Source organism: Pygocentrus nattereri, chromosome 5, assembly GCF_015220715.1.
Source record: "Pygocentrus nattereri isolate fPygNat1 chromosome 5, fPygNat1.pri, whole genome shotgun sequence".
Taxonomy (NCBI): domain Eukaryota; kingdom Metazoa; phylum Chordata; class Actinopteri; order Characiformes; family Serrasalmidae; genus Pygocentrus; species Pygocentrus nattereri.
In genome coordinates, this window is record NC_051215.1 from 35,546,174 (window position 1) to 35,573,202 (window position 27,029).

Genomic DNA, 27,029 nt, shown 5'->3' on the forward strand with positions numbered 1-27,029 from the left:
TAAAAATGAGATTCATTTGATGGGCGGCTTAAAAAGATTATGATGTTTTTAGGGTGTCTCAAGTTGTTTCGTGATTACATCAAGGCTGTGACTTGATGACTGCTAAGTCATTGAACTTACATAGAGCATATTACACTTGCACTTCAGTTAATTATATAATGTTGAGTTAATACTTCCACAGGTGAACACTAGGTAAAGTCGTTAAGCATTTCTTTGGACTGGCGACCTGCCCAGGGTGTGTCCTGCCTTCCGCCCAGTGACTGCTGGGATGGGCTCCAGCACCCCCACGACCCAGAGGAATAAGGGTCTTAGAAAATGTGTGTGTGCGTGTGTTAGCATTTCTTTTAAGTGAACTTGTTTGGCTTTAATAAATGTTACAGCAAAATGTTTGGTTGTTTAAAATCAATTTGCTTAATGAACATGTGATTGATGAGCATATGCTTACAGCTATTGTTGTAGCTTTAATTGTATTGATTGATTGCTTTCCATGGGAAGTGACCTCCTGTGTTTCTGTTAGAGAATGTTTCTGCTATTTCATTAAAGAAAAACAAAAGCAAAAACTGAAGTTTATGTCAAAAGTGTATTATTTTGTATGCCCAGTGTTTATTTGCAATAGATATACACTACATTTGTGGCCAATGTTACCAAGAATCAGTCACAGTAACAATTATTTGCCCTCATTCACTAGTATTTAGTGAAGTTAATATGGGATCCTAAAAAAATGTGAAGAGGAGGTGGTTGGTACAGTTCTCGGAAAATGTGAGCATGCTAAAATCATTTCTAAAATAAAGAAGTCAGGTTTCCAAAAGGATTCTCCACAAAGAAATCAATATACAAGAAATGCTGAACCATTTTCATTTTTAAAATATTTATTTTAGCATATACTTGTGTGTAAATACAGCAATTTAATTAGAAGAGCAAATGTACTAGCTTTTGCAATAAGGTAATACAGGACAGAGAAAAGAACTTAAATGAGCCAAATATATTTACATATTTTTGAAACATTTCAATGTCTTTAAGGAATGCAAAATTAAGCTTATATTAAATTATATATTATTTTGACAACAGCATAGTTCAAGAGAAACAAGCTATTTGCATCAACATACTATTATAATATTAAAACAGCAACACTGCTGTAGGGCAGGGTTTGTAAGGCTACATGACACCTACATAAGCTTTTCATGACAACTGACCTAGATCTACATAAACATTTATAAACCTTTATTGCAATAGGCATCATTTGTTATAAAAGTTGTATTTGTCTGCTTTAATGTCAAGTTGGCATAAGGCCTATCATAAGGTGTAACAATGAATTTTTTTTCTGACATGAGGTTGTGTCATGACACTGGAGTGAAGTGACAAACGATCAATGTATGTTACAGCAACAAGTCAGGCTGACTGATTAAAAGTGAGCATTTTCTGTACCCTTTAGTTCAAGTGGGTTTCATTTTACCATGTATAAGATTTAAGCCATATCATATCAGCACTATGTCTTTGTGATGAACACTAAACTACAAAGTCAGATGTTATGGGGTAAAATGTCATGACGGAAAAATCAGAGAAATTCCATGTCACCTGACATCAAAGTTGACAAATGCAGCATTAATGAAAGATGCCTAATTGAATCAGCCTTTATTAATGTTTATGTAGGTTTATTTTAGTTGGCATGATGAGGTTTTTTAGGTATCATATAGCCTTACGAACACTGCTCTACAGCAAAGTGTTACCATTAATACTTGTTAATAGTTTTACGAATATGTCAATGAGTTTCTTTTATATGACAGCACTGTAAACAATTTCCACAAAGAATACATATTTCAGTGTTGAATACTAAACTAAATTAAACTAATTTCCTTACTTAACAGTTTAGTTATTATTATCTAATCATATTTTGCCTTGTTATGTTGTTAAATAAGTGTCATAGCTGGCCCTTATTTATATTATGGGCACACATATCTAGTTGTACACAGAATATAAATGCAGCCAAAGGAATATTAATTGTTCGTATTTTAAAGCACAGCCATGGATCACATTCTGCTAGCTAAAAGACATAAGTTTATTTCCCCTCATTCTCTTCTGTGGAGGAATCTATATACTTTAAACATGTTTCATCGCTCATTGCGTTTTGTTCATTTGATTCTGCACTCTCAAAAAATCTCATTTTTTCAGTGCGTACAGTGTCTCTCAGCTTTTGAATTGAGAAGGCAGCGTCATCAGAGATAGGCTCAACAGAGTCCCCCTCAAAAACCTGTGTTCTTCTTGTCACAAATACTTTCTCCTCACCAGACATTTCTTTTACAATATGCCTCTCCACCACAGTGTGTCTCTCTTTTTGCACTCTTGTGTTCTGAACTGACAACACTGTGTCGGACTGCATTGCTGCTCCCTCTAGGGGCAAGGATTGAATATCTTGTGTATCTACATTTGTGATGATCGTGGTGTGTTGTGTGCTTGGCACATTTTGTACATTTGACACAATTATGTGAATTTCTCCTGACAGCTGTCTCATAGTATCCACTGAAGAAGAAGACATTTCAGAAGAACATGGAATGTTCACTTTCTCTGGCTGGTGGGGCTCCATGGTTATTAGTTTAGTCCTGGCTGTTGAAGTAATAATATCACCATGTAAGTCACCGATCTCAACAGTTGACCTTGATTCAGAATATTTAACTTTGACTTTTGTAGGAGATGTCAGTGAGAGGCCAACCTGTTCAGTTGTTTGTGCAGAACTCACATCAGCAAATGCATCTGATGATCTCAGTGACAATGTTGGACTGACACTGTCCTCTTCAGTCTCTCTTGCAGAACTCAGCTCAGGTTCTCTCTCTTTGTTGTCATTCACTGAACTCTCTTCATTTTCCTTAGATGGCTGAGAAGATTCTTTTTCCACAACCTTCACTGTTTTGGTAGGAGATGAAAACTTAGGAAATCTGAACCAGCTACTCTTTTCAGGTTTTGTTTGTTTTTCGTCATCTTCTGGTTTCTGATCAGTCTGAACCATAATCTCTTTTTCATTGTTTTCAAGATTGGCCTCTGAGTCTGCTATCTTACCACCTTCTGAAGGCAGATGGAATTCCTGCTTTGCAGGAGCTGTTTCAGTTTTTGCCCTTTCAGTTTCATCTAACGTGGGCACATTAAACTCAACATCAAAGCCCCTGAGAACATTACCAAGTGTGGGGATTGTAAATTTGGATGATTTTTCCTGTCCTTGTGCCTCTTTATGTTTGGATTCTAAAATGGCCTCTGGAACATGAACTCTCATGCCTGTATCATTGTCTCCATCCTGAGATTTTGTTTTTGAAATGGTGATCTTTGACATTTTGATAGTAGGAAGTTTGAATTTACTTAGTGTGCCTTGTTCTTCTTGTTCAGTCTTCACAGCTGTTTCTGGAGGTTTTTGAATTGTGCCTTTAATTTCAACTTCAGCTTGGGAATCGTATAATTTTAGATGTTTGTCACAGGCATTAAATTCAATATCTTTTTCAGGTACTGATATTTCTTCACTGATTTCAACATTAGGTGGATGCACTTCCATCTTTCCCTCTGGTAGAGAAATGTCCAACCCTTTCTTGGCCTCACTTAAACCTGCTCTTGGTCCTTTTACCTCAGGAAGGCCAATCCCAAATTTTGGCAATTTGAACTTACTCCCTTGCCCTTCAGTGTGGATGTTTTGAGCTTTCATATCAACACTGAGAGATATATCTTGCATGTTGAAATCACTCACTATTACATCAGCTGGTAGTGGCTCAGCTGATAATGCCAGCTCTGTATCTGGTAGACTTATATCATGTCCTTTGATTTGGACATCCACAGCAGGCATGTCTACTTTCCCTTTCGGAGCTTTAGCTCCAAATTTTGGGAGTGTGATTGAAGGAAGTTTAAACTTTGTTGGGGAGCCAAACTTTGTTTCATCCTTTTGTCCAGTATCACCCATTGATACTGTAATGTCTGCCTTTGGACCTTCCAGTTCTAGTTTTCCCTCTGGTAATGAAACATCAACAGCTGGAATACTTGTATCAGCTTTTGGAGCCTTTATTTCAGATTTAGAAAATCCAAATTTGGGAAATGAAAAGCTTGGGCCCTTTGTTTTCACATCAAGACCTTTAGAATCTATTTTGGGTTTGTCAACTTTGACTTCAATGGCTCCTTCTGGCAGTTTAGCATCAGGTGGATGCACCTGCATCTTCGCCTCTGGTAGAGAAATGTCAATCTCTGTGTTGGCTTCACTTGAACCTATTTTTGGTCCTTTTACCTCAGGAAGGCTGATCCCAAATTTTGGCAATTTGAACTTAATCCCTTGCTCTTCAATTTGAATGTCTTGAGCCTTCACATCCACATTGAGAGACTTTTCTATTTCTACATCAGGCCCCTTTATAGCAACAGACAGTGGCTCAGCTGATAGTTTTAGCTCTGCCTCTGGTAGACTTATTTCTGGTCCTTTAGCTTGTAAATCCACAACAGGAATGTCTGCATTTCCCGTTGGAACTTTAGCTCCAAATTTTGGGAGTGTGATTGAAGGAAGTTTAAATTTTGTTGGTGAGCCAAACTTTGTTTCATCCTTTTGTCCAGTATCACCCACTGATACTGTAATATCTGCCTTTGGTCCTTCCAGTTCTACTTTTCCCTCTGGTAATGAAACATCAACAGCTGGAATACTTGCACCAGCTTTTGGAGCCTTTATTTCAGATTTAGAAAATCCAAATTTGGGAAATGAAAAGATTGGGCCCTTTGTTTTCACATCAAGACCTTTAGAATCAATTTTGGGTTTGTCAGCTTTGACTTCAATGGCTCCTTCTGGCAGTTTAGCATCAGGTGGATGCACCTGCATCTTCACCTCTGGTAGAGAAATGTCAATCTCTGTGTTGGCTTCACTTGAACCTATTTTTGGTCCTTTTACCTCGGGAAGGCTGATCCCAAATTTTGGCAATTTGAACTTAATCCCTTGCTCTTCAATTTGAATGTCTTGAGCCTTCACATCCACATTGAGAGACTTTTCTATTTCTACATCAGTCCCCTTTGTATCAACAGACAGTGGCTCAGCTGATAGTTTTAGCTCTGCCTCTGGTAGACTTATTTCTGGTCCTTTAGCTTGTACATCCACATCAGGAATGTCTGCATTTCCCGTTGGAACTTTAGCTCCAAATTTTGGGAGTGTGATTGAAGGAAGTTTAAACTTTGTTGGTGAGCCAAACTTTGTTTCATCCTTTTGTCCAGTATCACCCACTGATACTGTAATATCTGCCTTTGGTCCTTCCAGTTCTACTTTTCCCTCTGATAATGAAACATCAAAAGCTGGAATACTTGCATCAGCTTTTGGAGCCTTTATTTCAGATTTAGAAAATCCAAATTTGGGAAATGAAAAGCTTGGGCCCTTTGTTTTCACATCAAGACCTTTAGAATCTATTTTGGGTTTGTCAACTTTGACTTCAATGGCTCCTTCTGGCAGTTTAGCATCAGGTTGGTGCACCTGCATCTTCGCCTCTGGTAGAGAAATGTCAATCTCTGTGTTGGCTTCACTTGAACCTATTTTTGGTCCTTTTACCTCGGGAAGGTTGATCCCAAATTTTGGCAATTTGAACTTAATCCCTTGCTCTTCAATTTGAATGTCTTGAGCCTTCACATCCACATTGAGAGACTTTTCTATTTCTACATCAGGCCCCTTTATATCAACAGACAGTGGCTCAGCTGATAGTTTTAGCTCTGCCTCTGGTAGACTTATTTCTGGTCCTTTAACTTGTAAATCCACATCAGGAATGTCTGCATTTCCCGTTGGAACTTTAGCTCCAAATTTTGGGAGTGTGATTGAAGGAAGTTTAAACTTTGTTGGTGAGCCAAACTTTGTTTCATCCTTTTGTCCAGTATCACCCATTGATACTGTAATGTCTGCCTTTGGTCCTTCCAGTTCGACTTTTCCCTCTGGTAATGAAACATCAACAGCTGGAATACTTGCATCAGCTTTTGGGGCCTTTATTTCAGATTTAGAAAATCCAAATTTGGGAAATGAAAAGCTTGGGCCCTTCGTTTTCACATCTAGACCTTTAGAATCTATTTTGGGTTTGTCAGCTTTGACTTCAATGGCTCCTTCTGGCAGTTTAGCATCAGGTGGATGCACCTGCATCTTTGGCTCTGATAGAGAAATGTCAATCTCTTTCTTGGCTGCACTTGAGCTTATTTTTGGTCCTTTTACCTCAGGAAGGCCAATCCCAAATTTTGGCAATTTGAACTTGATTCCTTGTCCTTCAGTCTGAATGTCTTGAGCCTTCACATCCACATTGAGAGACTTCTCTAGTTCTACATCAGGCCCCTTTATATCAACAGACAGTGGTTCAGCTGACAGTTTTAGCTCTGCCTCTGGTAGACTTATTTCTGGTCCTTTAGCTTGTACATCCACATTAGGAATGTCTGCATTTCCCGTTGGAACTTTAGCTCCAAATTTTGGGAGTGTGATTGATGGAAGTTTAAATTTTGTTGGTGAGCCAAACTTTGTTTCATCTTTTTGTCCAGTATCACCAATTGATGCTGTAATGTCTGCCTTTGGTCCTTCGAATTCTACTTTTCCCTCTGATAATGAAACATCAACAGCTGGAAGACTTGCATCAGCTTTTGGATCCTTCACTTCAGATTTAGAAAATCCAAATTTGGGGAATGAAAAGCTTGAGCTCTTTGTTTTCACATCAAGACTTTCAGAATCTATTTCTGGTATGTCTGCTTTGACTTCAATGGCCCCTTCTAGTAGTTTAGCATCAGGTGGATGCGCTTTCATCTTTCCCTCTGGTAGAGAAATATCAATATCTGGCTTGGCTGCACTTGAATCTATTTTTGGTCCTTTTACTTCAGGAAGGCTGATCCCAAATTTTGGCAATTTGAACTTCATTCCTTGCCCTTCAGTTTGAATATCATGAGCCTTCATATCCATCCTAAGAGATTTCCCCTCTTTTTCTACATCAGGCCCCTTTATATCAACAGAGAGTTGCTTGGCTGACAGTTCTAACTCTGTTTCGGGTAAGCTTATGTCTGGTCCTTTAGCTTGTAAATCCGCAGCAGGAATGTCTACATTTCCCTTTGGAGTCTTAGCTCCAAATTTTGGGAGTGTGATTGAAGGAAGTTTAAATTTTGTTGGTGAGCCAAACTTTGTTTCATCTTTTTGTCCAGTATCACCAACTGATACTGTAATATCTGTGTTTGGTCCTTCCAGTTCTACATTTCCTTCTGGTAATGAAACATCAACAGCTGGAAGACTTGCATCAGCTTTTGGATCCTTTATTTCAGATTTAGAAAATCCAAATTTGGGAAATGAAAAGCTTGGTCGCTTTGTTTTCACTTCAAGTCCTTTAGAATCTATTTCTGGTATGTTAGCCTTCACATCAATGGCTCCTTCTGGTAGTTTAACATCAGGTGGATGCACCTCCATCTTTCCCTCTGGTAGATAAATGTCAATCTCTGTCTTGGCTGCACTTGAGCTTATTTTAGGTCCTTTTACCTCAGGTAGGCCAATCCCAAATTTTGGCAATTTGAACTTCATTCCTTGCCCTTCATTTTGAATGTCTTGAGCCTTCACATCCAAACTGACAGACTTCTCCTTTAGTTCTAGGTCAGGCCTTGTTATATCAGCTGACAGTGGCTCAGGTGTTAATTTAAGCTCTGCTTCTGGTAGACTTATGTCATAACCTTTACCATGCACATCCACAGTGGAGATTTCTACAGTCCCCTTTGGAGCTTTAGCACCAAATTTTGGGAGTGTGATCGATGGAAGTTTAAACTTTGTTGGAGAGCCAAACTTTGTTTCATCCTTTTGTCCAGTATCACCCATTGATACTGTAATATCTGTGTTTGGTCCTTCGAATTCTACTTCTCCTTCAGGGAATGAAACATCAACAACTGGAAAACTTGCATCAGCTTTTGGAGCCTTCACTTCAGATTTAGAAAATCCAAATTTGGGAAATGAAAAGCTTGGGCCCTTTGTTTTCACATCAAGACCTTTAGAATCTATTTTTGGTGTGTCAACTTCCACGTCAATGGCTCCTTCTGGCAGTTTAGCATCTGGTGGATGCACCTCCATTTTTCCTTCTGGTAGAGAAATGTCAATCTCTGTCGTGGCTGCACGTGAGTCTACTTTTGGTCCTGTTACCTCAGGAAGGCCGATCCCAAATTTTGGTAATTTAAATGTACTCCCTTGCTCTTCAGTTGGAATGTCTTGAGCCTTCACATCCACATTGAGAGATTTCTGTAATTTAACATCAGGCCCTGTTACATCAACAGACAGTGGCTTAGCTGACAGTTTTAATTCTGCCTCTGGTAGACTTATTTCTGGTACTTTAGCTTGTACATGCACAGCAGGAATGTCTACATTTCCCTTTGGACCTTTAGCTCCAAATTTTGGGAGTGTGATTGAAGGAAGTTTAAACTTTGTTGGAGAGCCAAACTTTGTTTCATCCTTTTGTCCAGTATCACCCATTGATACTGTAATGTCTGCCTTTGGTCCTTCCAGTTCTACTTTTCCCTCTGGTAATGAAACATCAACAGCTGGAATACTTACATCAGCTTTTGGAGCCTTTGTTTCAGATTTAGAAAATCCAAATTTGGGGAATGAAAAGCTTGGGCCCTTGTATTTCACATCAAGACCTTTAGAATCTATTTCTGGTATGTCAGCTTTCACATCAATGCCTCCCTCTGGTAGTTTAGCATCAAGTGGATGCACCTCCATCTTTCCCTTTGGTAAAGAAATGTCAATCTCTGTCTTGGCTGCACTTGAGCCTACTTTTGGTCCTGTTACCTCGGGAAGGCTGATCCCAAATTTTGGTAATTTGAACTTACTCCCATGCCCTTCCGTCTGAATGTCTTGAGCCTTCACATCCACACTGGGAGTCTTCTCCTTTAGTTCTAGGTCAGGCCTCATTATGTCAGCAGACAGTGGTTCAGCTGATAATTTTAGCTCTGCTTCTGGTAAACTTATGTCATATCCCTTACCTTGCACATCCACAGTTGAAATTTCTACAGTCCCCTTTGGAGCTTTAGCACCAGCTTTTGGGAGTGTGATTGATGGAAGTTTAAACTTTGTTGGGGAGCCAAACTTTGTTTCATCCTTTTGTCCAGTATCACCCATTGATACTGTAATATCTGCTATAGGTTCTTCCAATTCTACTTTTCCTTGTGGTAATGAAACATCAACAACTGAAAGACTTGCATCAGTTTTTGGAGCCTTAACTTCAGATTTAGAAAATCCAAATTTGGGGAATGAAAAGCTTGGTCGCTTTGCTTTCACATCAAGACCTTTAGAATCTATTTCTGGTGTGTCAGCTTTCACGTCAATGGCTCCTTCTGGCAGTTTAGCATCAGGTGGATGCACCTCCATCTTTCCTTCTGGTAGAGAAATATCAATCTCTGTCTTGGCTACACGTGAACCTATTTTTGGTCCTTTTACCTCAGGAAGGTTGATCCCAAATTTTGGCAATTTGAACTTAATCCCTTGCCCTTCAGTCTGAATGTCTTGAGCCTTCACATCCACATTGAGAGACTTCTCTAGTTCTAAATCAGGCCCTTTTATATCAACAGACAGTGGCTCAGCTGACAGTTTTAACTCTGCTTCTGGTAGACTTATTTCTGGTCCTTTAGCTTGTACATCCACAGCAGGAATGTCTATATTTCCCTTTTGAGCTTTAGCTCCAAATTTTGGGAGTGTGATTGAAGGAAGTTTAAACTTTGTTGGTGAGCCAAACTTTGTTTCATCTTTATGTCCAGTGTCACCCATTGATACTGTAATGTCTGCCTTTGGTCCTTCCCGTTCGACTTTTCCCTCTGGTAATGAAACATCAACAACTGGAAGACTTGCAACAGCTTTTGGATCCTTTATTTCAGATTTAGAAAATCCAAATTTGGGGAATGATAAGCCTGGGCCCTTTGTTTTCACATCAAGACTTTCAGAATCTATTTCTGGTAAGTTGGCTTTGACTTCAATGGCTCCTTCTGGCAGTTTAGCATCAGGTGGATGCACCTCCATCTTTCCTTCTGGTACAGAAATGTCAATCTCTATCTTGGCTGCACTTGAATCTATTTTTGGTCCTTTTACTTCAGGAAGGCTGATCCCAAATTTTGGCAATTTGAACTTACTCCCTTGCTGTTCAATTTCAAAGTCTTGAGCCTTCATATCCACATTGAGAGACTTCTTTAGTTCTACATCAGGCCCTTTTATATCAACAGATAGTGGCTCAGCTGATAACTTTAACTCTGCCTCTGGTAGACTTATGTCATATCCTTTACCTTGCACATCCACAGCAGAGAGTTCTACAGTCCCCTTTGGAGCTTTAGCTCCAAATTTTGGGAGTGTGATTGATGGAAGTTTAAACTTTGTTGGTGAGCCAAATTTTGTTTCATCCTTTTGTCCAGTATCACCCATTGATCCTGTAATTCCTGTGTTTGGTCCTTCCAGTTCTACATTTCCTTCTTGTAATGAAACATCAACAACTGGTAGACTTGCATCAGCTTTTGGAGCCTTCATTTCAGATTTAGAAAATCCAAATTTGGGAAATGAAAAGCTTGGTCGCTTTGTTTTCACATCAAGACTTTCAGAATCTATTTCTGGTATGTCTGCTTTGACTTCAATGGCCCCTTCTAGTAGTTTAGCATCAGGTGGATGCCCCTCCATCTTTCCCTCTGGTAGAGAAATATCAATCTCTGGTTTGTCTGCACTTGAACCAATTTTTGGTCCTTTTACTTCAGGAAGGCTGATCCCAAATTTTGGCAATTTGAACTTAATCCCTTGCCCTTCAGTCTGAATATCTTGAGCCTTCATATCCACATTGAGAGACTTCTCTAGTTCTACATCAGGCCCCTTTATAGCAACTGATAGTGGCTCGGTAGTCAATTTAAACTCTGCTTCTGATAGACTTATTTCCGGTCCTTTAGCTTGTAAATCCGCAGCAGGAATGTCTACATTTCCTTTTGGAGCTTTCGCTCCAAATTTTGGGAGTGTGATTGATGGAAGTTTAAACTTTGTTGGAGAGCCAAACTTTGTTTCATCTTTTTGTTCTGTATCATTCATTGATACTGTAATGTCTGTGTTTGGTCCTTCCAGTTCTACCTTTCCTTGTGGTAATGAAACATCAACAACTGGAATACTTGCATCAGCTTTTGGATCCTTCACTTCAGATTTAGAAAATCCAAATTTGGGGAATGAAAAGCTTGGGCCCTTTGTTTTCACATCAAGACCTTTAGAATCTATTTCTGGTATGTTGGCTTTGACTTCAATGGCTCCTTCTGGCAGTTTAGCATCAGGTGGATGCACTTCCATCTTTCCTTCTGGTACAGAAATGTCAATCTCTGTCTTGGCTGCACTGGAGCCTACTTTTTCTCCTGTTACCTCAGGAAGGCTGATCCCAAATTTGGGTAATTTGAACTTTCTCCCTTGCTCTTCAATTTCAAAGTCTTGAGCCTTCATATCCACATTGAGAGACTCCTCTAGCTCTACATCAAGCCCCTTTATATCAACAGACAGTAGCTCAGCTGATAACTTTAACTCTGCTTCTGGTAGACTTATGTCATATCCTTTCCCTTGCACATCCACAGCAGAGATTTCTACAGCCTCCTTTGAAGTTTTAGCACCAAATGTTGGGAGTGTGATCGATGGAAGTTTAAACTTTGTTGGGGAACCAAACTTTTGTCCAGTATCACCCATTGATACTGTAATGTCTGTTTTTGGTCCCTCCAGTTCTGCATTTACTTCTGGTAATGAAACATCAACAATTGGTAGACTTGCATCTGCTTCTGGTGCCTTTATTTCAGATTTAGAAATTCCAAATTTAGGCAATGAAAAGCTTGGGCCCTTTGTTTTCACATCAACACTTTCATATTCTATTTCTCGCATGTCGTCTTTCACTTCAATGGCTCCTTCTGGCAGTTTAGCACCAGGTGGATGCACCTCCGTTTTTCCCTCTGGTAGGGAAATGTCAATCACTGGCTTGGCTGTACTTAAATGTATGTTTGGTCCTTTTACTTCAGGAAGATTGATCCCAAATTTTGGCAATTTGAGCTTAATCCCTTGTCCTTCAGTCTGAATGTCTTGAGCCCTCATATCCACCCTAAGAGATGTCGCCTCTTTTTCTACATCATGCCTCTTTATATCCACTGATAGTGGCTCTGCAGAAAATTTTAACTCTGACTCTTGTAGACTTATTTCCGGTCCTTTAGCTTGTACATCCACAGCAGAAATTTCTACAATCCCCTTTGGAGCTTTAGCTCCAAATTTTGGCAGTGTGATTGAAGGAAGTTTAAATTTTGTTGGAGAATCAAACTTCGTTTCATCTTTTTGTCCAGTATCTTCCATTGATAATGTAATGTCTGTGTTTGGTCCTTCCAGTTCTACATTTCCTTTTGGTAATGAAACATCACTGCCTTTAGAATCTATTTCTGGTTCTACTTCGATTACTCCCTCTTGCAATTCAATATCAGGTGGATGCACTTCCATCTTTACCTCCGGTAGAGAAATATCAGTTTCTGTCTTGGTTGCACTCAATCCTACTGAACCTATTTTTGGTCCTTTTACTTCAGGAAGGTTGATCCCAAATTTTGGCAATGTAAACTTGCTCCCTTGCCCTTCGTTTTGGATGCTTTGAGGTTTCATATCCACTGATTTTTCTTGTAATTTTACATCAGGCACCTTGGCTGACAATTTTATCTCTTTTTCCTTCAGGCTTATCTCTGTACCTTTAGCTTGTGCATCCACAGCAGAGATGTCTTTTGCTTCACTTCCAGCTTTTGTTCCAAATTTTGGAAGTGTGATTGATGGGATTTTAAATTTTGCTGGATAGCCAGACTTTGTTTCGTCTTTTTTACCAGTGTCCACTATTGAAACTGTAATGTTTGTATTTGTCTTTTCCAGATCTGCTCTTCCTTCTGGTAGTGAAACATCAATATTTGGGAGATTGACATCAGTATCTGAGATCTTCACTTCTGACTTAGAAAATCCAAATCTATGAAATGAAAAGTTTGTTTGCTCTGCTTTCACACCAGAACCTCTAGAATCTAATTCTGGTACATCAGCTTTAACATTGTTTTTTACATCTTGCACTTCATCCTGGGAATGCGTTTCTGCTTTTCGTTCTGGTAGAGAAATCTCAAGTTCTGTCTTGGCCCCACTTAAATCTATTTTTGGTGTTTTTATTTCTGGAAGTTTGATCCCAAATTTTGGCAATTTGAACTTACTTAATTGACCTTCAGTTTGAATGTCCTGAGCTTTCATATCAACACTCTTCTTTTCTTTGTGCATTTCAAGTGCCTTTATATCAGCTGATTGTGGCTCGGCTGCCAGTTTTACTTGTGTGTCACGTATGCATTTTTCAGGTTCTGATGGTGGCTTAGCTGGTAGTTTTAAATCTCTGTCAAATGATGGTGGTTTGGCTTTCAGTTTCAATTCTTCCTCAGGTCCTTTCACATGTACCTCCATAGCAGATATGTCCGTTGGAGTTTTAGCTTCTAATTTTGAGGTTCTGATTGAAGGTAGTTCAACATTTATAGAAGCGCCAACCTTTGATTCATCTTTTTGTCCAGCATCACACACAGTAGCTGTGATGTCTGTGTTTGCTCCATCAGTACTGCCCTCCAGTATAGAAATGTCAGTTGTCAGGACACTCATATCAGCTTCTTTTTCTTTACTTTGTGATTTGGAAAATCCAAACTTTGGGAACTGAAAGGTTGGTCTCTGTACTTTCATTTCAAGACCTTTAGAATGTAGTTCTAGTAAATCTGCCTCTTTTTCAATTTGCACATATGGCATTTCACCATGCGTTGCTGGAACTTCTGTCTTACTGTCATCCTCTTTTTTGGATGCACTAATTTTTGGTGCTTTTACCTCAGGAAAACTAATTTCAAATTTTGGCAATTTGAACTTTCTCCCTTGCCCTTCAGTTTTAATATCCTGAGCCTTCATATCCACATAAACAAAATGCCCTTCTTTGTCTTTCTCAGGGCATTTTATGTCAGCTGACCCGGCCAATTGTTTTAATTTTATGTCTTGTACATCGACAACAGAAATGTCTGATGCTGCTTTTGGAGCTTTAACTGTAAAATCATCAAATTCTGTTAAATTTATAGATTCAGTTTTATTATAAACAGTTATTTGAAAGTCATCAGTTGTTTTTTGATCCAGCATTGAGCTAGTGTTCTCCATTCTATAAAGTTCGAGGTCTGTGTGTTCAGGATGGGAAATATCTTTGGGCTTGATATCACTATGAGGTACATCTGCTTCCAATTTTTCCCTTATTTCTCCAGTGTACTTTTTAGCAGGCACATCGTTCTTTGGTATTTCAATTCCAACATCTGGAAATCTAATGTCAGGTTTTGTGATCCCAAAGCCTGGCATGCTTACTTTGGGTTTCTTTGATTTCTTTTCCTGTCCTTTCTTGTCACCATGTTTATGAGTTTTGTGTCTTTTACTCATTTCAATATCTGACTGTACAGTAATCTGTACACTTGGTTGTTCAACTAAGAGTGAACTGTACATGCCTTGTAATTCTGCTGTGTGATGCTGGTCTTTGATTACTTTCATATCTGTTTTTTGAGCAGTTGATTCCTCAATGGCTTCCATCCCGGGGATTTCAATGTCTTCTCTTTTTGGGAGTTTGAATTTAACATCTATTTGCCCATCATCTCTAATCAGTAACTTATCAGCTTTTGTTTGCTGGGTTTCAACATTTGGCTTTGAGTAGTCTATCTTGGTCATGGTTACTGTTTGCTCATCAGCATAAGGTGGTTCAACTTTTGGTATCTTGATTACTGTGTCCTTATGAGAAGCTGAAGACTTTTCTTCACCTATTTTGCTCTTAGTTACAGTAATGCTACTATCAGCACTTGCGCCTGATATTTTACGAGGAGATCCCCTAGGGGTTGCGCTAGTCTTATCTCCCTTCATTTCCATAATTGTGATTTCTCTTTGCACAAGCACTCCTGTGATGTCCCCTTCAGGCAGTTTCAAAGCTGGGAATTTGGAAACAGCTTCTTTAACATCCTCAACATTGAACTCCTCATCTGTTTGTTGAGCCTGGATTTCTTTGTCCTTAGTAATATTTATAATCTTCTCAATTTTTGGTACCTTAATTCCAGGAGTCTGAAGACTAGGCCTTGATTTTTTATCTTCCATCCCTGGAATCTCAATGTCTTCTCGTTTTGGGAGATGTGTCATTTTGACTGGTTCTTGGATTACATGTCCAGTGAGATCAACCTTTGGTGCCTTAAACTTTGATTCTGATTTTTTATCTAAACCTGCTAGAATGCCATGAATCGTTGACTCTGTTGGTAGCCTAGAAGTTTTTATTTCCAAATGTGGGTCCTTGGCATCTACGGCAGAAACTGCACTGGGGTCATTAAGCTGTGGTTGGGAAATAACAGTGATAGTTTCAGACATATTGCTCTCTCTTATCATCTCAGAAGAATCCGGTGGAGTAAACTGAAGCCCATTTACTGGACTAGTAAAGTGAGACTTTGATGTGACTATGTCTGCCAATGGACCTCTGGTTCGAATCCCATATATCTCATTTTCAAAAATAGTTCCTTCCTTCCACTGTTTTTCACCGACAGGCCTTGGTGATTGTTTAAGTACTCCTATGTCTGGCAAATCTGCAGAAACATCTAGTTTGTGCATACTCATTTTCATATCCCTAGATCCCAAGTTTATCTCTGAACTGTCCTTGCTGATAACCTCTGTTTTGAAGTCAGTGACAAGTTGAGAAGCTTCACCCTCTGCCTGTGATATTGCCCCATGACTCACCACAATAGTGTCATGTGCAGATGGATCTGGGATTCTACTCATTTCTAAGATGGTTGTTGATTGGCTGTCTACCCCTATTTTTGATTGGTCCTTCTGAAAAATGCTAAATTTCATTTCTGATCTTTGTATCTTTCCCTCATCTGAGGTCATCATATCATCTGCAGAAGCCTCTGCAAGAGCATCTGATATATCTGTAGTCTTTAATGTATTGCTCAGACTAATAAGATGAACCCTGTGCTGTGATTCCATTCCTGACAAACCTAGAACTTCATTCACAATCTTGGATGAATCTCCATATTCACCTTCCTTGTCGTCCTTTGATATCTCTGCTACTTTTGTCACAGATTTCTCGGGGAGCTTTTCATCTAATATATCCCCAACTTGTTCATCTTCCAAAACTATCAAATTCTCTGATGTCAACTCCTTCTGATTTCTCTGAGATTCCTCAACAGACATGCTCCTGGGGCTTTTCATCTTCATTTTTATTTTTTGCTTCTTTTTTTTGTCTTTTCCACCTGGAGATTTTAGTGGTGATTTGAGTGGAGATTCTGTGTCACTTGTTGGTGGGCTCATCTCTAATTTTTTGTGCTCCTCTGCTTCTGAGGTGCTGTGGGATCTTTTGAATTGCGCTCTATGTCCTTTGCCAAAAGAGGGGAACTTCGGCCATGAGATACGGTCTTGATGTTTTTTCTTTCTTGGACTTCTCATCGCTGGTGAACCTCTCTCGTTGCTCTACGGAACATCAAAGACAGGTATATTAAGTGGTTTACATATGAAAGCTTGAAAAATGTATGGTGATAATTAAGAACTGCGTAGATACAGTGATAACCTCTGGGTGGACAATTTCATCATCTTCTAGCATGGTTGATTCCATTTTGCGTCTTAGACACAATTCCATTTTATATGGCTGAGCATGCTCAAGGATTTGGAGTGCATCTTCATATGACACGTTATCAAAGAATACTGTAGCACTAAGGATCTGATCACCTGGAAGAATACAAATAAAGATGAAAAATTTAATTAATTATGAGTAACTGAAATTACCTTAGTGACTGCAATCCCTCCTAACATGCTTAGTTCAAAGAAGTTCTTCTTAACCTTACAGATTCCCAGGCTTATGATATTCTAAGGCACTCTTCAGTAAGTACATAGAAAACAATGCAGAATAAGTTATTACAAAGTTACAGGAGTGAGTAATGGAAACCTGGACATGCCTCTCATGAATAACATTTGTTTATTTTATACAGTTTTCTAAATCACTAGTAACCAAATTATGTTGCATACCCTCTTTCGCTGTCAGGTGTTTTGAAGCAGGTGAATCTGGTTTCACTTCTTTAATGAAGATGCCCTCTTTCCCTCCACCAGTCACTACTAGTCCTTCAGCACATGTTTCTTTCACTGTTTTCACAATCATTCCAGCTTCACTGTCCTGAAACAAGAAATGATGCTCTCCAATGTCAGTTCATTCTCATTTCTGTGAGGTTTCTCTGAGTAAAACTACATATTGGCCATATTACACTTAAAGAAGTGTAATTAATGTAGCAAAATGCTGTAAATTCACACAAAAAATTATACAAGTTAAATTTCCATTTAAAACAAATTTTAAATTTACTTTTTATAAAAAAGTAAAAGCAAATGAGGATCTGACCTCTGTTTCACTCATTTTGGCAGAAGAGCGCTTATCAAACAAAGACCCAAAACCAAGTCTTCTGGTTTTTTTGTTGCTGGCACTCTTGTGTGGAGAGTCCTCCTCTGCCTGACAAGACAAGAAACACACACACACACACACACACACACACACACACACACACACACACACACACATATATATATATATATATATATATATATATATATATATATATACATATATAAATAACAAATTTTTGAATTTTGAACCAAGATTTGAATACTCAACAGTTCTTCAACTGCAGTAGGTTACCTGTTTTTCAGTTGGGAATTCCTCTACAGGGGAGGAGCCTTGAGGGCGAGGTCGTTCCCCCTCTAAAATCTCAGGTTCCTCACATACCTATCAATAATAAATTTAACAAATGAACAGTTCAAAACAAAATGTATCACATGGTGTCACATGTATGCTATCATTTAAGGGATAAAATGCTCTTTCGTGTACTTTTTGTGGAAAGCAAATATAGTTTTCACACTTTCCAGCACCTTTGAAATTTGCTGATTTGAAGGTTTATGTCTAAATGAAACTCACTGAATCATCCTCTGCCTCTTGCTCTGGTCCCCTCAGCCTACGCCCAGCTCCTGTTTCAGATTAAAAATGCAGCATAAGCAAATATGTACTTCATTACTGAACACAACACAGTATAGATTATAGGTTTTTTCATATCTTATAGAGATTATTACACATTGAGGTATAATTACTGGCAAATGTCAACAATTCTAACCGCGGCAAGTACTAACAAAGCCTTAAAAAATGACATCAAAGCTTTATATATGACACTGTTATAATTTACTTGCTAATAATATTTTGCATCCTTTTATTTGCAAGTTGGGTTAATGTTCTGAAAAAAATGCTATCACACCAGATTAGGCCAAGACTAATGAAACTTGGAAACTCTTTCCTGGCAAATATTCCCAGAGGATTTAGGCAGTCTGCCCACCTTCCAATTCTGTCTGTAAATTGAAGCACATTATTGATCTGAAGGATAGGCTTACACAACTAGCAGAGATCCACTTGCAGAATAAAGGGGAAAAGTGAGACTTAATTGTCCAATATCAGTTATTTCAAAGACTGTTATTATCAGTATCTTTGATATTATTATTCCTGTCCCAAAATAATTGTAACCATGACATAATAAACAAAGAATCTTATTTTTAGTATGCTTTCTAATTTATATTTTTGCACAAGAACGCTTAGTGTTAGCATGTATGTCTAAATGTAAATAAGGCTCTTATTTACTGTGAATAACACATAACCAGACACGTATACATAATATGCACACACACCCACAAAATACAGTAACCATGTGAATCTGTGGGCAAGTCATAACATGCGTAATTGCTGTAGGGTAGTTACTGGACCAGTTTGTTTAGTAAAGGCCAGTGATTGGCCTACCACAGTGGCTTCCTGTTGTGGAAGAAATGTGTATAGGTAGAATGTACAAATCAATAAAAACAATTTGTTAAAGCATGCTGTTGTACCCCGGTACGTGAAACAAAATGATAGAAACAAAGCAATAACAAATCATTTCAATGATTTGTAAGCCAACCATCGCTGTAATGAGCCCTACTAATTTAAATATAGGTCTGATTCTTTAACAATATTGCATTTCTAAAGTGCCTCAAGCATATATTATCCCAGCATCTGTCGTAATTGTTCAGCCTTCAGCTATGTGCATACATTCAGTAATGTATTTGAAATGTGATACCATTATTGTTCAGACCCTTCATGACTAGTATAGAAGGTATAATGGGCATACATTAAAGCACTTCCACTTATTTTAATGCTCCTTGCATTATGAGACTGCTTAGACATTATCATGGGGTTCTCTTTGGTAAAGGCGATTACCTCACTCGACTGAAGTATTTCATAGATGCATTAGATGCATCACATTGTTCTAACTGAGATGCCTGTAGAAGTTTCTGTACACCAGCGATTTCCAATCCCATTCCTGGCCACCCCATCCTCTACATACTTGTAGCTCTAATAAGTAAATAAGTAAATAAATGGAGTCAAGCATGCTAGATGAGACAAAGACAAAAAAAAATGTGAATAGTGTGAGGTCCCCATGATGGTGGGATTTGGAACCCCTGCTGTACACTTTAATGCAGTAGTCACCAGTCCTGGTCCTGGAGATCTACCTTCCTGCAGAGTCTAGTTCCAACTACGATCTGCCACACCTGCCACTTCTTCAGAAGTTCTTGATTGGCTAGATCAGATGCATTAATGTTAGGTGCATGTTGGAACTAATCTCTGCTGGAAGGTAGCAGAAGAGGCTTAGTGACCACCACTATAAGACATAACTGTAGTTACAAAGCAATGGACGATGTTACACATTCAAGTAAGCATCCTTGTCATTTTATACTTTGGTCCAAAACAAGTATTCCAATGTAACAATGTCATGAATGCACCATAGATACTACCAAAATTCAAATTGTGCAAACGCATATTCATCCCTGTAAATAGGTACGTTTTCCACACTTTTTGTGAAACTGAACCTCACTGTAAAATAGAATATCATTTTAGCTGATGCAAAATAACATACTCGAAATTCATTTGATTAGGAATCATAAATGCACTTATTGTCTTTTAGTTCAGTCCAATGAACATGACTGATTTCTTCTGCAGAGTGGTATTTGCTCAGTATTTGATTAACTTTGTGAGCACTGCCTAAGCTCTACACTCCAAGGCAAACATCCGGGTAAGTCAGTCATCTATGACAGGAATCTGAGAGCCTTTAGTGAAGATTTATGGACAAAGATTGAGCACATAGCTTGGGGAAGCTTTCTGCATGTGTCTGCAAGTGTCCACGCGTGTATGCACATACAGTTTTAGGCCATTTGAATTTTTTTTACAATTAGCCAGTTTATATATATATATATATAAAACAAATATTAATACAATAAAAGTAACAGGAATATCTTTTCAAAGAAGGTGTTGATATTTTGTGAGTTTAGAAGAAGTTTGATTGCACTTCAGCCCACTGCATGGATTCCTTCCATTTTCCCATCAGATTCATCCAGTTTTTCCCATACCCTAAATGCACTCAGTCATACATATTAAACATCTAAAGTTTGCTTTTGTAATTTAGCGAATGTAGCTAACAACATAATGGAAGTCTATGTCCTCCAAAATCTTTTGTGGCAATGCCATGTTCAGTTCACTTTAACCAACGTACTGACCAAACTGGTATTGCATGGAACTCCTGGAGGAGAGGTTTGGTAAAGATTAAGCTTACACACTGTTACAATATAATGTATTATTGAATATGTATTGGAAAGATGCTAGTGTTCCTTCCAAGCAAATTGAGGTTTACTACCCAGATATTAGCTCTTAAAGCAAATTTCTCATAAGACTTTTGCATAGTAATGTACATCTGTGAATATATGCTTCTGGTCAAAAGGGTGTGGTTGTGCTGTTCTAGTCTCCAAATGTTCTTGACACAGAAAAGACAGTATTACTTTCAGCTCACTGCATCTGTCTTTGTAGAAGAGAAATATATTTCTACTGTGTATTGACAACAGCATACTTTCATCAAGACTGATGTCTACTGCAGATCATTGGTATTCTACTAAAATCAGGCCAATGCAATTAGTTTCTGCAATCAAATGCTCTTAAGAACACCTACATATTCAAGAACATCAAAGATTTCTCTCACCTGAGTTATCGTTTACATGGAGTTAGCTGTGTACAGGTACTGTATCTGTTTCTCTCCTCCGTGACTGTGCCTCACCCAATCCACTACACAGTCTTGTTCTAAAGCTGCCTGTATTTCAGTACAGGAGGTGTTGCAGTGCCCTGCCCATTTTACACACTTGTTAGGCAACATCCATACTTGAAAAGGAAAAAATAATAATCCCCATGAACAAGAACAAGTATGAATGTCCAGAGATTAAAGGAACTTGCCAGAAACTTTATTTAGCATTAATGTGAATGTTGCTCCATTCTCACAGGAATAGCTATTTGTTTAGTTTAAATATGAGTTTAGGGAAACTGACATTATTGTTTGACCTAATGAGATGGTTGAATACATTTTCCACACCTATTTTTATGCTGTTGTTTTAGGAACACAGCATTCTTTCATCTGACCAGTGAGCTCAGTAATTATGAGAACAGAAAATAGAGGTATCTAGTTTTTACTACCAATATAGAACTATGTTGATATTTATAAACAAGTTATTTACTTTAAGGATGTCCATTACCTTTTGACTGATTTATCACAGGGAGAAAAAACACTACACACAATTTAGTTAATATAACTCTCTTAATATATCTCGCTTAACAAAGTTAAGTAAGTAAAGTGTGTCTTTTATTTGTAAACTATATCTGTTGTCAGTTTCTTATGTTTTTCATGTGATCCGAGACCTGAATGCTGATTTTGTAAAGTATTTAGTTCCACCCTAATCAAATATTTGTTTTTAGGGAGCTGTTTTAAAAACGATAAGACTGACCTATTTACCAAAGCGATTAAGTTTTTTCTTGATATCTATTGTACATGTGTTCGAAATAAGGACATACAGTAAAGTCAATCTGTTTACAATGTAAATACAAGATTTTATTCTAAAGAGTAAGAGGTTTTCCTTGAAAGACTTACAAGTGTTTGGAATATGTAATTCCTTCCAATGGAGTTCTGTATTAGAGTTACACCAGAAAAGTCTTGAAAAAATGTCATAAGATTAAATAAATTCCAGTAACACATGTTTGCATTCATGGGCTATACTTATACTGTAATGTACAAGATACAATGCAGGCTAAAATAGTATTAATACTAATGCTGTGGAAGTACAGTACTGCAAATGTAATAGCTTATTACATTTCAGCCTTATTTTTCAGCCAAATTTGCATCTTTGTGTTGTCATGATTTTTTTCTTTGATATATGTGATGGACCACTTGTTTCAGGCTAGAAAGTTTGTGCTGTCATGTCCATCAGCTGTAGAGGTTGTAGCTTTCAGAGAGGTTAGCAAAAGGTACTGGTGTGTTGCTGGTTACCACCAAAATAGTACGTAAATGATTTTATAGAAAAAACTTTTGTGCAACAGCTAAAGACTTTAATTTACCCCCCAAAAAAATCCAGAATCAAGAGCCAGTCAGGAGTAGATTTTGGTTAAGTATTTTTTTTGGTAAGTGGAAGTGTTATTTATACAAGTCTGCACTTTTACAGAGAATATGCTATGAAATGTTTTCAAACAACATATTCTGGGTTCATTTTTAAGAAAAGAGACTGTGGTTTTATTTCAGATGGTAGCCTATACTGAGTTTTGCACTAATATTTACTGTTACCTGAACTGATATGATTTTTATCTCTGTGTGCGATGGTGCAAAATGCTTATTTTCATAAATTGCTATGATTCCAAACTGGGCACTTTACCATTTATATATCATAGCAATGTCCATCAAACGTCAGCATAGGTCATACTGATCCTTGGTACATCTTTGTGTTCTGCCAGGTTATGTACATATAAGTTGGTTATGATACCTCCATTGTTATTCTTTTAGCAGAAGGTCCCACTTCACTGCCCAAATAGTCCATCACTTAACTTTAGCTACTTCAGTTGGACTTCAATTGCAGTTGGACTGCATATTAATTGTCACTATGTTCAGTGCATATCCACAGAACCAGATGTGTAATTCTCCATCATTTTTTTTTACAACTTTTCCGATAGTTCTCAATGAGGAGAGATCAGTAATTTAAGCAAACAGCTTAGTAATAGCAAGATTATCTCTTTGGCTATTGGCTCCAGTGATCTCTTAGAAATCAACAATGTATTCGCATTGCTCACTGTTTTACTGTAAAATCAGGATCTGTGAGAGGAATCACACTGTTGCTGTGATTCCCTAGGGAAAAAGAAAGACTGATGTCCCTTTGTGGCTTCAGCATGGCTCTTGTGTTTGGGCTGTGTTGTGAGTTCTAAACCTCATTTTTAATTAGGAAGAAATTATCAGTAGATATAACCATTCTTCTATTTCATAACTACAAGTTCATAAAGGGTTATGCTAAATGGGTTTACAAACACATTGTACAATGATTGCTGCAGTTCCTGGAATCTCTCATTGCAACAAACAGTCACTCTGTCACATATACAATCCTGTATGTGAGTGGATCACGCATGACCAATATTACAGGCATTAGAGCTTGTTTTTCTGCTGCTGGGGCCACCTGGGACGGTCCAGTGCTTATTAGTTGCAGTAACACAATTAGAACTGGCAGAGCTGAGACATCAAATCTGACTTGTATTGATAAGAACACACACAAGTCTCATTCACAGTGAGACGGCTGGGACTTGTTTGCATCTAAAATATAATCAGATTCTGTGGAAGGAGGGGGGGTTTCAATTTAGGTTTTAAGAACTTTGTCCAAGGTCCTCCAAGCTTCAACTTAATAAGAAAATGTCTACAGGTTTTGACTTTGGATGGTAAGAGAGGTTTAATGAAAAAGCACCATAAAATAGCTGTAACAAACCAAGACTTATAGCTGTACTAATAAAATTCACCAGCAGGTGCTTTGTCCTGTTCAATGTCTCAGGGCATGTTTGTGCATTTGCTCATTGCACACTCAGTATCATTCATTATTCATAGATAGGAAGGACATAAGAGGCTGAGACACTTCTAGTCTACTTTTTAAATTGACACTAAAGAGACATAAACAGCAGCTAATACATGAGCTGTCTCTGCTGATGCGCAAATATTTCAGCGGGCCTCCACTGCCTCTCCTCATAAACATGGGTTGTATATGAGGCATATGTTATTTTAGCTATATCTGTGTTGCTGTTGTTCAAACAGTATACATTAATGAAAGTACGTTTGTCTAATTCAGATAATTTAACCAATAATAAAAAATAAATAAATAGATAAATAAATAACAATAATACATTTAATTAATATAGCATATTGCTGTTGTCAGAACAAAACCTCTTATCTCCAAAATGATAAATTTAACAGGAGAAGGAAAATGCATACTTTACTTTGAATTATAAAATGAAGTAATTTTGACCCATTTCATTTGGTCCATTTATCATAAACATTCTGCACAATTAAAAGGCAACAGGAATTTTCTAATTATTGCAAAAACTGAAAAATGACAAAAATGGAGACATGAGGTTTTGTTCCTGACAGCAGCGATAGATCTCAATACCCATCCTCTTGCTCAGGGTGCACTTAGGAAGAGAAATGCATCATCTATGTTGGCAGTTATCCAAGCCTCACAAGCTGAGAATCACACAGAGTGACCTTGCGACTGCACTGTGTAACATCTGTGTCATCTAAGGCCTCACCATACATTTCATAAACATGTGAAAGGGTGAACATTACATTCAATACATTCAAATGCAGTTTTTTGATTAAGTAATTCAAACAAAATTTTACATTAAAAGAAGAACCAACAGTCATTGCTATTTTGTTTCTGCTGAGGCTATTTTATGCACTTCAAGTCTGATTACTGAGACATGAGTAAACAGAACCACACTCAATCGGATTACAGCACATGCAATGTTTTAAGTCAAATACCTCCAAAATATCACTCACTTTTTCAGCTAAGGGCATTATTTACTTAAAAACCAATCAACTATGAGGGTACAACTAAATAATTGTAAAAACCTAAACAGATTAAAGTTTAAATGTGTAGGTTATGAAGTTTTGGTGATGATGTAGCTGAACAATTAAAGATGTGTTATAGTGCAATCAAAAGAAGCCTAGAAAATAAGTTAAAACATAATGCCCACATGCCCACAATATAAATTCTAGGAATCTCTGCCAAAACAAAATCATGTCAAGACTATGTCTTTGGTTTAATAAAAGCTATTACTCAATAACACAGTGATTTTGAAAACAAGCGCACCAGGGAATGTTTTTGACACCATGGTATGTTTATACAGTATTATTATAGCATTTTAGTTTTGTTTGCTGTCATCACTTCTTATAAAATAATTTTTGAAACATTGTCAAGAAAAACGTCAGAGACTAGAACCATGTAAATCATCACCCTACAAAAAGTTGGAGCGTTAACCATCTGCAGTGACACCAGGTAATCTTATAATCCTGAGTTCTTTTGGAAAATTCCTTTGGCACAAAAGTATTGGATAGAAAGCATCAAAGCCATGTACTGACTAGCCTCTAATTTTGATTAATGCCTGTGCTCTTTTGTCTGACTTCTCACAGAGAGAAGGGTGTATCTTAAGTCGGTGGCAGATCTTAGCTTACTGTTCATACACATACGCCCTGGTTACTCATCAAGAAGTATGCCAGACGTTGTTTACTTGGTCTAATGCAATGAAATTTGCACCACTGGATATTACATACAGATTCTTCATGAAAACTAAAGCAATTAACCCCTAACACAGCCAGTATCATAATCCTATATAACACATAATACATTAAAAATATGTTTGCTATATGAATAGTATTTGAAAATGTGCATGGTTTTACATTTTAAATGGTGACAATATGACAGTGAAAGTTTTACAACAATCTTTCGCAGCTGTTGCTGAAGGTTCAGCTGAAGTTCTCCCCAAAAGTCTGAGAGCTCATCTACAGTGCTGCAGACGCCAGACTGCAACTACCTCCCATGGCATACTGCATAACTACAGACACACCCACAACAACAGAACCACACCCACTTTACTGCAGACACACCCACTCACACTGCAGAGTGTTTCAACAGAACTGTGCAGGGATGTTAACAAGCTCAGTGCCAGACTTTCTTTCCACACACAAAAACAGAGTCACTGCATTGCCTAAAACACCACCTGCACTGCAAGGAGTGCTGAGTATTGGATCAGGGATATAAATAGCTCACAGCCTGTGAAGTTAAAGCATGAGAGAGAGAGAGAGAGAGAGAGAGAGAGAGAGAGAGAGAGAGAAAGAGAGAAACAGACAGAGGGAGAGAGAAAGAGAGAGAAAGAGAGAGATGATGCCCACCCGTGGCTGGCCCATGCCAGTTGGGGAATGCCAGATGAAAACAGTCACACATGGTGGCTGTCCTTTAGAGATCCTGCGGTGGGCTTCCAGTGAGGTAAAATAAATCTGCTGCTCCAGCTGAGGCAGCTCCGTCCACTCCCGCCGGAGCGCTGCAGCACTCGCAGCCTCCTATTCCCTCTCACTTACTCAGTAGAGATGCAGAGAGAGGAGGACAGAGGCAGGGCGAGAGAGCACGTCTGAGAGAAGATGCAGAGTCAGTCTCTGGCAGAGGAGAGGGAGTAAAGGAGAAAGAAAACGATGCTGGTGTGCATCCACAGCAGTTAGCAGGACACTCTAGAATGACGCTCCACTCTCCTCTCCTGCAAAGTAAACACAGGCTCCTATGCAGCCTGTAAACCTGACGGGGGGGGGGGGGGGGGGGGGGTCTGTCTGTTTTGGTGGGGGTGGGGGTGGGGTCTGTCCGGTTCCAGTTCAACTCCACCCTCCTCATCGATTAGACCAACCAGTGCAAGGACGTGCAGGATAGACCACCAGCCAGTTCAACTAGGACTTGAGAAAAACATTCGCTTTTTTACCCCCACAAAGCATGCAGATGGTAACCACACAGTACATGGTTTCATATCTCTTATAAAGGCAGGGAAGAAAATGCAGCATGCAGCCCATCAGGTGCC

At 38.4% G+C, this 27,029-nt stretch overlaps 1 protein-coding gene across 3 annotated transcripts; it reads right to left on the bottom strand.

The window, feature by feature from the left end:
• Window positions 1–593: 593 nt before the first annotated feature.
• On the bottom strand, window positions 594–26,707 carry LOC108442152 (neuroblast differentiation-associated protein AHNAK). 3 transcript variants are annotated; one of them, XM_037538622.1, is made up of 8 exons: window positions 26,359–26,707; window positions 17,976–18,025; window positions 17,700–17,786; window positions 17,406–17,513; window positions 17,042–17,186; window positions 16,587–16,744; window positions 2,708–16,489; window positions 2,446–2,601 (listed from the first exon to the last, which is right to left on the bottom strand). In XM_037538622.1, the coding sequence occupies exons 1-8, from the start codon at window positions 26,408–26,410 to the stop codon at window positions 2,587–2,589; spliced, it is 14,397 nt and encodes a 4,798-aa protein (XP_037394519.1). In that variant the 5' UTR covers window positions 26,411–26,707; the 3' UTR covers window positions 2,446–2,586. The 3 variants fall into 3 exon arrangements, with proteins under 3 accessions (XP_037394517.1, XP_037394518.1, XP_037394519.1); XM_037538620.1 differs by having other exon boundaries at window positions 594–16,489; XM_037538621.1 differs by lacking the exon at window positions 26,359–26,707 and adding an exon at window positions 21,103–21,187 and having other exon boundaries at window positions 594–16,489.
• Window positions 26,708–27,029: the final 322 nt, after the last annotated feature.

What these genes read in the sequence shown, in the direction of transcription:
- LOC108442152 (XM_037538620.1), bottom strand. Translation starts at nt 26,410, where the DNA reads ATGTGTGACTGTTTTCATCTGGCATTCCCCAACTGGCATGGGCCAGCC. An exon ending in AATTCCCAACTGAAAAACAG is followed by an intron (nt 17,514 to 17,699) that starts GTAACCTACTGC and finishes TTGTCTTGTCAG; the next exon opens with GCAGAGGAGGACTCTCCACA. An exon ending in CCAAAATGAGTGAAACAGAG is followed by an intron (nt 17,187 to 17,405) that starts GTCAGATCCTCA and finishes TTCTTGTTTCAG; the next exon opens with GACAGTGAAGCTGGAATGAT.